The 12,771-nt window shown below is 31.7% G+C and overlaps 1 protein-coding gene across 1 annotated transcript in view; it reads right to left on the reverse strand.

Annotated features, from left to right (window-relative positions):
* Positions 1-12,771, reverse strand: part of LOC113373589 (WAS/WASL-interacting protein family member 1-like) — a 69,906-nt gene that overhangs the window by 17,592 nt on the left and 39,543 nt on the right. The window contains exons 2-3 of the mRNA XM_026613878.1: positions 7,761-7,934; positions 5,963-6,157 (exon numbers count right to left, since the gene is read on the reverse strand). Coding sequence (XP_026469663.1) covers positions 5,963-6,157; positions 7,761-7,934 — 369 coding nt within the window. The remainder of the gene's footprint in view (positions 1-5,962; positions 6,158-7,760; positions 7,935-12,771) is intronic.

Raw genomic sequence — 12,771 nt, forward strand, 5'->3', positions numbered from 1 at the left:
TCTGTTTCCGTTCTTCTTCTGCGTGTTTCGCCGTCTTTTCGTTCGTCCCTATCAAAAAATTGCGAATCGCAATTGCCCACGCAATCCTGGCCTCTTCAAAGCAGGCGCAGCGGAAGCGAGCGCGTTATGAGGTCTTCCTGTATAATTCCTTCGCAGGAATCGCGAACCAGGGTAGAATAAAATAAGAGCTTTGCATTTTGTAAGTAAGAGTTTTTAGCATTGTTATTTTTGTTGAGGAAGTGTAATTTTAATTGCTATTCTTTATTAACTCAATTCGCCACTCTACTAATAAAATAAAAACCACCAGGTAGTTTTAAATTTATTCCGTTCCTATATATAATTCTTTTTTTATATATGTATATGTATATATATTGTATATTATATATATATATATATATATATATATATATATATATATAAGGATGGTCTTTAATATGGACATTTTCGAATTTTCTTGCTCCCAAGGGCAAGTCTCTACAAGTTTTAGCTCTTAATATTGTCTTTTAGATAGAGCGCAATTTAATCAAAGTTTTGTATGGAAATAGCATAAAAAAAATTTCAAAAATTTTGCAGAACGTCAAATTTTCAATAAAAAATGAAACGAATTTTTACTTTTAATTTATTTATTGCTAAGCTATACCTAAAAAAAAAATTTCTCATTTTCAAATTTTTTCCCATGCTATTGCCATACGAAGTTTGATTGAATTGCGCACTATCTAAAAGTTAATATTAGGAGCTAAAACTTTCAGAGAATTGTTTTTTATCAATTTGGAATCATTTGAGCCCTTGGGAGCAAGAAAATTCGAAAATGTCCATATTAAGGACCACCGTAATATATATATATATATATATATATATATATATATATATAATGGGTGTACTGCCCTAAGGCAGGTCCGTGAGCTGAGTTAAAACTCCAACTCGATTCAGGGAAGAATAGTGTGAGAGATTTCCCATTGCTATTTCACACCGCAGTGCCCGAAATGGGCTTTTTCTTATATATATATATATATATATATATATATGTGTTATAAGTGTGTATAAGTTAAAAAAATGATCGCAGTTATACCAAAGCTTTAGGTTGAACTTAAAAGCTCATAATTTTTAAACTACATGGAATATTTTTTCTATTTTTTTCATGATTGTTAATAAATAATATAATAACTGATGCTAATGAAATTAATGTTAACTAACATAATAACTAATGATTAATTATTATCTATGCAACTTTTACATATATTATTTATTTTCAAGAGTGTATATGATATACCTGTGTGTTGGAGTAATAACAACAGAAATCACCTCAAATATGACGCGTTTTTTCATAAAAAAGTTTAACACATAAAAGTATCTTATTATTCATGACCAGTGAGCATTTACGAGCCCGTGAATTTTGAGTGGCTGATTTTAAACCTCAACACTGTTGCCTATAAATCTACCTGCCTGTTAAAGCGCAGCTTTCAAGGAGAGCTTTCGCTTGACTAGGGAGCTCGTACTAAGTTTCATTCTGTGGTCCACGCCAATGTTGCGTGCGGGTTATAAATGCATATTGTGTAAGGCAGGGGGTACTAAGGTACTATCGTCGGTTTGAATAGTGTTTCCGTTATGGGTCTTATACTATGTGTGCGGAAATCGTTAGATTAGAGATGCCGCTCAAGGAAACGTTCCCGCATCGCGAGCAATTGCTTTGAAAATCGAGACAATTTGACGAGCGATCATTACGGCCGCTTGAATATTGCGGTATATAATCACATCATAGCCGTAATAAGTTACGTGCTCGTCTTTCGATATTAATATATGGTGTTGAGTTCTCGGATATATGGATTGAGGTTGAGCGGAACTTGAAGGTCCGCGGGTACAAAGGTCTACCAATATCTAAAAAACAAATAAAGTTAGAAATTTTTAACAACAGCATTTGAAAGAAGAGAGTAAAATATGTGTAACCTGTCATTATTTTAAATTAAGCAACATCGCTATCAGAAAAACAGCCGTGTTTGAAAATCTATAACAAAAGTATTTTTAACTCCCGTAGGGCAAGTTATAGTAATCGCAAAAAAATCGAAAATGAAAATTTTTATATATCTTTACGTTTTAAAGGTTTCTGAATATTTTGGCATACCTTAAAAAAAATGGATGTATATGTGTGTGTATGTGTGTGTGCGTGTGCGGATACAAATTTTCGTCGACGATTTCGGGAACACCGATCAACCGATTTGCATAATTAAAAAAACATTCGATTTGTATTAATAAAGAGACGTGCTGATTAGTTTTTGGCGAAGGCAGGCCTGGCCGTTCCGAAGATACGGGGCAAAAAGTGCCAAAAATGGTAACTCAGTTTTTAAGAGAACGGAGCGTCTGATTTTAATAATTCAAAAAATATTTTACTTGTATTAATAAGGTAAAGAATTAATCAAATTTTCATGAATACAGGTCTAGCGGCTTATGAGATCTAATGAAAAAAGTAAAAATAAATGCCATTTGACGGTCAAAAATGATCATTAGACATATGTACATCAAATTATCAGATATTTTATGGAGAATTTAACAATAAGTATAAAATTTTTTAATACTTATGTGGCGCGGCGCTTACGCGCTTTGAAAAATATTTTGGATTATTATGTTTAACAATATATGTTTATAATATAATTTATATTTTTTTTGTTTACGTACTAATTAAGCTGCATCGAATTAATTCAATAGTGTAGCTATTATTTTATAAAACCTGTTGAAAATTATGGTTGATCTTTTTGTTCTCTGGCTATCCCTTTTTATCCCGCCGATAGGGTAGTAAAACGTATGATAAATCTTTGATAGAAAGCAACAAAATATTTTTTTACAGTGATAAATTAGTTCGCAATTAGCAAATTAAAATTGGCTGGTAATTTTACTGAAAATAGTTAGATAGTTCTTGCTTTGATTTGTTTTATTTGTTGTGATACATTCGGTTTGGTGTTAACAGAATAAATATTAAAATATAAATTTTATTTTTATAGGTATGTTACCAACACTACTACTTATTACTATCACATCTTTCTGCCTGTCACTAACAATTTCCTCAAAAATCCGTATTCATACTATGATCTAACACGTTCAATTCTATTGATATAGTATTTCCTGTTAAAGCGTTACACCAAATTCCACTTGTGAAATGTGTTGTAACCAGAATGTAGATATATCCCTTAAGTATATAGAGAATATATTGAAAAATTAGAACGGGACATAAGAATACCTGGAAAGCACTCGTGACTATTCTGCCGGGAATTGCGTGATATTTCCAGCGAAGTCTAACATTTGCGGTATGACTTTTTGCGTGAGAAGGGTAGATATCGGATAATGATTATGTGAGGCGTTATTTGGAGTCGAAGTCGGTTTAGATACTTAACCAGAATGTATTTTGACTTCTAAATTTTATGGATTATTATAAAAATAATATCAAAGCAAACTCGTAATATTGAGAAGGTATATCTTGGCTTCCTATGAGAATTGACTTCCGAATCCATCATGAGTATCTATAACTTCCCTTATATATAATAGAATGATACATCATCTCCTCGCCCGTCGAAGCACTAATCACTTATCAACCAAAACACACTTGCAATTACCAAGATACGTTTCAAACAAAACACTTCATGACACAACCCCTTTTATATAGATCCCAAATCGGAAAGTGCGCAAAGCTTCTGGAGCAAGTCTTTGAAGTGCGTCTGCCCCCATGGATTGTATAAATTTAACAACTCATTAGATGAGTAAACTGATCATATGTTATGTGGGGGTGTTCTTGATTATATATTGAGTTATTAAATGTATTCATTTTGATAATACTGATTTAGTAAATATATTTGTCAAATTGGAATATTTATAATATTGGAAATATTAGATTTTGCAGTTATATTATGAATACGCAGAATTTTAATTCATGAATTAAGGTTTCGTATGCACCAAACCTGTTGAACTTTTTGTAATGATTTTTCATCAAATTTAGTTTATTTTCACAAAATTTAGAATACGAATTTAACGTTTTGAAATTTGATCAGTTATTCATAATTTCTTACTTTTATTATTTATTTAAAAATTATTTAATACTGTTTGAAACCTAAATTCAACATTTTTGATATTTCCAAAAAACTAAAATTTATATTAGATTATTTTTTTATACAAATCTATTTTAATTTATAAACAAACTTCAGTATTTAGACAATTTAAAATAGTTTTTTTCTAAATTTTCAAATACTTTTCCAATTTTCAAAAATATTTTTCAGGTCCAATTTGACTTTCAGTAATTATACTGCCTTTTACAAATGATCTACATCTTAGAGCATTACACATATCAAATAAACAACTATAAAACTATGTTCAACAAAATTCTTACAATCAGTTAATTCCTTATTATAACTAGTCGGGTGTATGGCATCGTGCCTTAAGGCAAATTGCTGGAACTTTCCGTACCGTAACGAAATGCTCGAGGAATTTTAAATGTTTTCAAATAGATTATTATAAATAAATATTGTAACATTGTCTAATATTTATAAGAATTATATAAACTGAATCGTAAAAATGAAATTATTTGTTTAAAGTATATTAGAACTATCGTCAGAATTAAAAATAAAATCTGAATTATTTTCGATGTACAAAAAAAATCTTTTTTGAAAAAAAAAGTTGAAACAAAAAATTTTTTTTTCCAAAATCAATTATTTTGTTAAGACAAGCAGAAAGTTCTTTGAATCATTCAAATCGGACGCTTAATTCTCTCAAAAACTGCCATTTTTTACACATTTAGCTTCGTATCTTCGAAATGGCTAGGCCTGCCTTTGCCAAAAACTAATAAACACTTCTCCCAATCTTAACTAATTGAATGTTTTTTAGATCATTTAAATCGGATGCTCCGTTCTCTCAAAAACTCGATTTCTATTTTCTGTACTCTCTGCTCTTTATCTCCGTAACTGCTGGACCTACCTTTACCAAGGAATCGAATGTTTTTGAACCATTCAAATCGGTTGATCCGTGCGCCTAAAAACGTGACTGGAAATTTGTATCCATACATACATACAAACACACACATTTTTTCTGAGGTATGCCAAAATGTTCAGAAACCTTCAAAACGTCGAGAAATGCAAAAATTTTCAATTTCGATTTTTGGACCATTACAATAACTTACCCTTCGGGAAGTTAAAAATATGTTCTTTTTTCTAAAATTTGTTATCTGTCCCTATTTACCTCGCCTATGTGTGTTATGGGGTAACCAAATAGTAAAGAGGCAAACAGATATGATGTTTCATTTTTCAGGTTGAAAGGAATTTTCCGAAATAATAACTATATTATTTAGCCAATAAGAAATACAAATTTTATTGGCACATTTTTTACAAAGATCACACTATAAAAATATATAACCCCGAACTGGTATTTAGTCAGAATTATTCATCAGCAAAGTAAGCAAAATACTGATTCATGGCCGTTTATTCCCTGATAGCGACTTCGTATAAATTAAAGTAATGGCTGGTTAAAGTAGAAACTTTAAAAATGCATAGTTAAAATATTCTGTAATTTACTTGTTTTTGAGATAACGGTGGTGGGCCATTTTATTCGCGGACTTTTAAGCCCGGATTTACAAAATAAATTTATTTATTTATTTATTATACGACAATTTGTGACACATCCTTAAAAATTAACTATTTTTTTGAAGTAATCAACAGTTTTCTACTTGTACTAGAAAACAAATTTACAATTGTTTATCGTTTTTGGATAGGGGCCGTTCAAGTATTACGTAAGCACTATAGGGGGGCGAAGGGGTTATTGAATTGCTTATTTTGCTTATTTTGTGTAAGAACTTTTCCTTACTTTTGCTGACAAAGGGGACGGGATGGGGGGTAAATGATTGTAACAAATCTGCTTACGTAATACTTAAACTATCCCATACACGAGACAATTGTAAATCTATATTTTTATTATACACAAGTTTTCTTACCATGGTAATAACGTTGCAATAATTCTCTCGGCTTCCTGTGGCGTGGGCGGATTATCTTTTCCGGGGATTTGTTCCGGACAAGATTCCGTGTCTTGTCCTTCGCTGACCAGATCCGGTTCCGTCGGAGGCGCTGATGTTTCGGTAGCGGTTAGTTCCAAGGTCGTGCGAAAGTTTGGGCAAAACTTCGTGCGGTGGCTGCGTACAGAAGCGTATATACTCATAAATGTAGGAAACAACACAGATAAGCGAAATTCCGAAACATGTGTTGATGTAATGGATATTTGTGTACAAGGATTTGAATTAGCAGAAACAAATTGTTTTGAATTGAAACATAAGGGTCATGGGTCATGAGGAAAGTTCAAGCCGTAAGATGTTGTTAGAGTTTAATGAAATTTGGTGAGTCGAATAACCTGAGGGAAAGGCTTATGATCTTTAGTATATTTTTCAACATATATCATATAACAAATTGTACTGTTCTAAAAAATGATAATCAAGATTGGCCACTTAAGGGGGTATTCTAGTGTAGAAACTCAAAAAAATCGATTTTTTTTATTTCATATTTTCAAGGTTTAGCTATCTAAGAATATGGGTACGAGAAGGTGTTTGAAAATTTGAATTATTTTCGGAGATATAGGCATTTTACTGACTCGGTCTCCATACTGGTTTGGCTTCACGCAAAACTTTAAATGCGTTTTTCTCAGAATTTACCTTTTCAGTACTCTTGTCACGATTTCTGGAGTTCTACTCGACCAATTTATTTGAAATTTTCAGAGAGTCTTGCTTATAGATCTATCTACAGTCTAAACTAGAATCATACCGAAATTCCTATTTTTACTATTTTTAAAAAATTCGAGAAACTCAAAAAAACAGTAAAAAACCCTTTTTTTTCAAACAGTCGCCAATTTGTGAAAAAAAAATTTTACTCATCGCTAGTTCAGCCGATTGCGATATCATTGTAGATTAATAATCTTTTTATTTTTTGCATTTCCGATGGCTAGGAGGGCTGAAATCATGTCAAGACTGAGGTGCCAATTTTTTGAGACCACCCACTTCATCAGCTGCCAGTTTTTACAATTTTCAACTTTTTTCTTTTTTAACTTTTGTTTTGTATTTTAATAATATTAATAAACAAGTGGTAAAAAATGGATAGTAAAAACATTCATTGCTTTCTTTTACGACACTTTAAAAATGACCTAAAATTCATCGCTCTACACTAGAATACCCCCTTAAATAATAGTTCAGAAATACAAGCTCTTGTTAGCAGTTTGTTAGGAATTTATTGAACATACATAGGCTAAAGTTACTGGTTTCTGTTATATTTTTTGAATGTTGATTACACAGGTCCACAAAATGTTGTCTGCATTGGGTGTGCGATATATGTTTAATTGTAATTTTTATCGCTGAACACTAATCTAAAGTCAAAAGTGGGGGTCAAATGGTAAGAAATTAAAAAAAAATAACCCCGAATTTTGATTTTACAAAAATGTACTTAAGTTAAAAAGCATAGCAAGAATATGTTTTCCAGGCCATTTGAAGAGAGGAGGGCCAGGAAACGGCAGAAATTATAACATTTACGAAAAATCACTAGATCAGAGATTTGGTCATTCAATATTTTTGTCCATTTTTTTGCATTTTGACCCCAAATTTTGACATTATATTCGTATTCAGGGTTAAAAAGCACATTGAAAAACATATGTCCCATATCCTGTACGATTTTTTTATTAGTTCAAATTATCAATTACTTTATTCTCCAACTAATAAGAAGTCTCGATGAATTTTTTTTCTTATTATTGCTTACCTCGTGCCATTCATGCTCATGTATCCGTCATCTTCGGAATGTTGAGAGGGACTTCGCGGCTGTCCGCCCTCTTGCGTGAGCACCTGCTCCGTAGTGGCCCGCGTCTGCGGTTCCTCGTACTCCGAAAGAACGCGGTCGAGCACCTCCAGCGAGCGTTGCACCTCATCACCGGGGCTGCAAAAAAAATATCATTCATTTAAATATTTACTTGAATAATAAATATACTATTAATCCTTTATAGGCCGATGATTTTACATAAAAAATAGAGAAACTAAAAATCTGTAATTATATAAACAAAAAATACGGTTTGAACCATTTTTTTGGTATTAGTGAATGAAGTGGCCTGTATGAAAATGTTATTTCAGGTTAAAAAGCCTAGCAATGGTCATAAATATTGATATTGATTATCTTGACAACAAAAAAGATTTAAGATATCAAAAAAATATTGGTAGATATCGAAAAATGTGGAATGTAACCTGAAAGTTACACAGGGGACAAAAAAAGATAATTTAGTTATTAATGTCGGTTTTTGTTGGCGATGCAAAGTTTTAATAAAATGAAAATATTATTAAAATTGATTTACAAGTTATTCAAAACCGAAAATAAGCGTAAAATTATAGCAGACAAAATTCAAGGGGCACAACTAGGGTGAAATTTTCAAAAAATCGAATTTTCAATTTTTTCATATTTTGTTAGGTTATACCTTTGAAAATAACATACTAATCGATATCTTCAATAGTTTATGAGTTACAGCCATTTAAAGAGTATATATAGCATATAGTATAACGATCATTTTATCTTTAAACGCGTTTTTCTCAAAACAGTATCTTCCGAATTTGCTGCAGCATAGCAATTCAAAAACAAATGATCTGATCACTATCAATTTTTTTTACATGTTCTATTTATAGTTCTCCGTAAAATGAACTATCGGTTTTTTGATCGGATCAAAAATCGAATTTTGGCAGTCCAAAAGCGACCAAAATTTTGGGTAAAATTCGACTTTATTCTTTAAAACGCCGTCATTTTGTCAATTTTTGATTTTTTTTCTTCATCGTAGTTTATTTTACAGACAATATTATCTACTTTAACTAGAATTTTTCTTTTTTAAATTTCATCCTTGTAGAAGGCCAACATCACTGCAGCAGTGAAGGGTCATTTTTTTGTCGCGCCGTTGGAGATCGACGATAACTTAAAAAATATTTAATTGTTTTCTTCAAGAATTTTACTATGTATTCTCAAAACATGTATGAATATATTCCGAAAATTTTGAAATGATTGATAGAGTAGTTTTTTAAATATAAATTCCCCAAAATCACCTTTTTTTAGGCGGTTACACTAGTAAAGTAGTCGCCAGTAGCGACTCCAATAAATATAAAAAATCTTCGTTCTTCGCCATAATGTATCCGATTAAAGTAGCGAAAATAACTCTTGCACAATCTGTTTACAAGGATCAGACAAAGGATAGAAAATGCACTTTGCATGGAATTAATACCTGACGATGCGCTTTCATGCATCGAATAGATTCAAGCATTTCGCTTTTGCAACGTTTTGCGGTATCAGCTCAAAACATCGATGCCGCACTCAGGCCAGCGGCAAAATGTAGCAATAAATGCAAATCGTGTACAAGTACAAGAAAAAACGGCAGAAAAAACAAGTAGAACTGTGTAGTGGCGGTAAAGCTTCATACTGCGATAGTGTTACGAATTTAGTAAATAAACTTGATGAAAGAAAATTTAGGAAACTAAAAAGTTCGTGGTTGTGTGATTTTGGTCAGTAGTAATAGGTAATTATTACATATTGGTTGCTACATTAGCATGGTAGAAAACACGTATGTCATCTATCAAATTTAAAAATATAATAATTCGAACAATGCACATGGATATTATAAAGAAACCGAGCTGCTTTTGCTGTACGATGTCTAGTAACAAGAGTACTCAAACTAACTTGACCAGTTCAAGATTGAATCGTTATTCGATTTGTTAGACAGTTTTATATCACATACTGTTTTGTAAGATCTCACGTTCTCTACTTGAGAACTAACTCATATTTTATACTTGAACACAATGTTCATTGTTTTACTGTTGCACTGTGTTCTTTTTGACGATCGCAGTATGTTCCATGAAATTTGTAGAGCGTTATATTATGATGTTACAGAACTATAAAATACTTCGAGGTATTTTACGATTTACAGTATTTGACATGTTATAAAATATAAAATAAAATATCGTTTTTACGAGAAATTTTTGATGATCCGTCACTTAGTACTGTGATTTATACAATGTATCAACAAAAAACACATGATATTTATATAGAGATAGGTCGTTGAAAATTTATGACTTTTATTCTATAAAATTTGTTCTATAATTTTTAACATACAACGGCATGCCAAGATTTACTCAATCAACCAGCTAGGTGCAGACATGCCTAACGTTTCGATCCAGCCTTTTTCTTTAAGCCTTGTGCCGACATGTAATTTCAAAGTGGGTTTTTAGCCATGTCATTCTGAAAATGATATATGCTATCGGCACAGAAACCGAACATAACGCAGTATTAAAGACCCACAAAAAATGCCGTTCCCAACGATGCTCGGCACAATTTGCAATAATAGCAATACCCGAACCGCTGACCTGAAATGAAGGGATTTCACTTAAAGCTCGTCATGTCTGAAAGCTCAAGCCTTCATACTGACTGAACTTGACCCGTGCCATGGGCTCTTTTCAGTGGGTTTCGAAAGAGCTTTTGAGAATAAGGCGGCTTGTTAGTACAAAACAAACTTCTATTTTGTTCTGGTTAACTAGAGAATGACAACCAGTGTGATTGGAGAAGTAGAGATTAAGACTAATGGCATTGAAACTTATTTCCATGTGCTTTAGAAAAGTTTAAACAGAATCTGAAAATTTTTGAACTGTAAGTACTACAAATAAATTACTAACTTAAAAAACGTGACTTTGTTAAAAATGGCTTAAATAATTACTATGATTATCTTAATTTGGAATGGAGATTTTGCTAGAAGAATGTTCGACTAATGGTATTTTGACAGTATTATTTAATAAAATTAATGTCAACAAAGCGCTACATTCATCTACAGCAGGCAAAAATAATTACTCAATGTCATTCAATATTACATTAAATGCTGTGCGTTATAAACCGGACTACATTTCAAAGCAAACACTATGAAATAACAAAGGCGTCATTTAATATTTATGTACATCATACAATATAAACAATTGTACTGGTTTTGTTATTTATTTTTAAAGTAAATATATCAAAGCGCACAGAAATGAATGCTTTAATCAAAATATATTAGTCAAATCTTTTATTTTGCATTTTGTGGAAGTGTAGAAAATATTTATTGACTAACGCAGCAAAAATAAATCAAAAGTGGGATGAAAGATTGGATATTATTGAAGTTGAAATACTTATCTTTTTCTATATGAGAATCAGAGAACCTTAGAAACAGCTGGATGATCATGCATTTAGTGTACTTGATATTATTGAAATTACATAACATTTACGCGATATTTGCAAGAATGGGTAGAGAAGACTGGGCACGTTTATGCCAGGGTTCGATAATGACAGTCGTAGAGTCCAAAGAAAGAAAAATGTAGTATTTTTGTTTGAATATGTTAGCCATAATTATGGCTGACCAAAAAAAAGTGGCAAAACCGTGCCCAGTCTCTCCTACAATAAATAAAAGTTTACTCCATATACTATATGGTTACGAAAAGTAGTCTAATAGGTGTGCATGTGTCGAAGTCCCTATACAAGAAATATGTATTCAAACAAATAATATCATTCATTTTTCCTATGTTCTACTGAGAAAGAAATGGGAAACAGCACTGGATGATACATCACACTTTAGAGCATCAGCTCTTGGGACGAGTGAAAGGGAAAAAGCGAAAAGTTGGCACAAGAGCAGAAATTTCCTATGTAGTCTTTTGGAGTTCATTTTCTTGGTGTGTGTAAAAGTAGTTAACATCGTACGGCCATGACAGTGACTACGATATTCCTTTATGTGTACATACTATAGGCCATGGAATGGTTCTTCGGAAAATATAAGAATTCGACGAAGAATGGGCGGCAACGAGACGTTAGACAAAAAATCAACGCTGGCGTTTATTACGGGGTATGTACGTCCAAGAAAATAGCGAACATTTCTCGAATTCTTTTTACTTTCCAACATTACTTTGAACGGAACATGATACACCATCAGATATCAACTTAAACTTCTATATAACACTGTTTTATTTTCTTTTCTCCTCATTCACACAAACCTATAAACTGACAAATACATACAAACATACACTTATATTTATGCACCAACATGACAACAGCTACATTGTCAATTCTTTAACAAAAATATTGTTTATCCTTGATAGTTTTTTTACTTTATTTGATATAATTTTTAAGCATACGTTATTTAATTGTTTAATAAAGTGAATTATTATTAAGTTACATGCAACAGTTTCTTTATATAACCTCTAGAATAGCTTTCATGTGGTTGGGCTAAAAAGAACCACCTGGAATATTACACTGGCAAGGTATGAACAATAAGAAACTATCAAATGAAAAACTAACATAAGTTAGATATTACATTACAAGAGATAAGTTAAATTAAAACTTATTCCGCCTCTGATGATAAATTCTTTTGACAAAGTTCCTTAAGAAGGGTGTGATCTTTGTAAATAATGTCCTACCCAAATATGTTTATAAAACGGAAATTGTGATTATTTTATTAACTTCCCGTAGGGTAAGTATTTGTAATCGTCCAAAAATCGAAATCGAAAATTTTTACATTTCTCGACGTTTTGAAGGTTTCTGAACATTTTGACATACTTAAGAAAAAATGGATGTGTGTGTGTGTATGTATGCATGGATACAATTTTTCGTCCACGTTTTCGGGCGAACGGATTAACCGATTTGAATGGTTCAAAAAACATTCGATTCCCATGGAAATTTTTTTAATTTTTTTTTATTTTTTTGTATATCGAAAATAATTCAGATTTTTATT

The sequence above is a fragment of the Ctenocephalides felis genome, unplaced genomic scaffold (assembly GCF_003426905.1).
Source record: "Ctenocephalides felis isolate EL2017-DRISC unplaced genomic scaffold, ASM342690v1 CF-g0.4_SCAFFOLD_01604, whole genome shotgun sequence".
Taxonomy (NCBI): domain Eukaryota; kingdom Metazoa; phylum Arthropoda; class Insecta; order Siphonaptera; family Pulicidae; genus Ctenocephalides; species Ctenocephalides felis.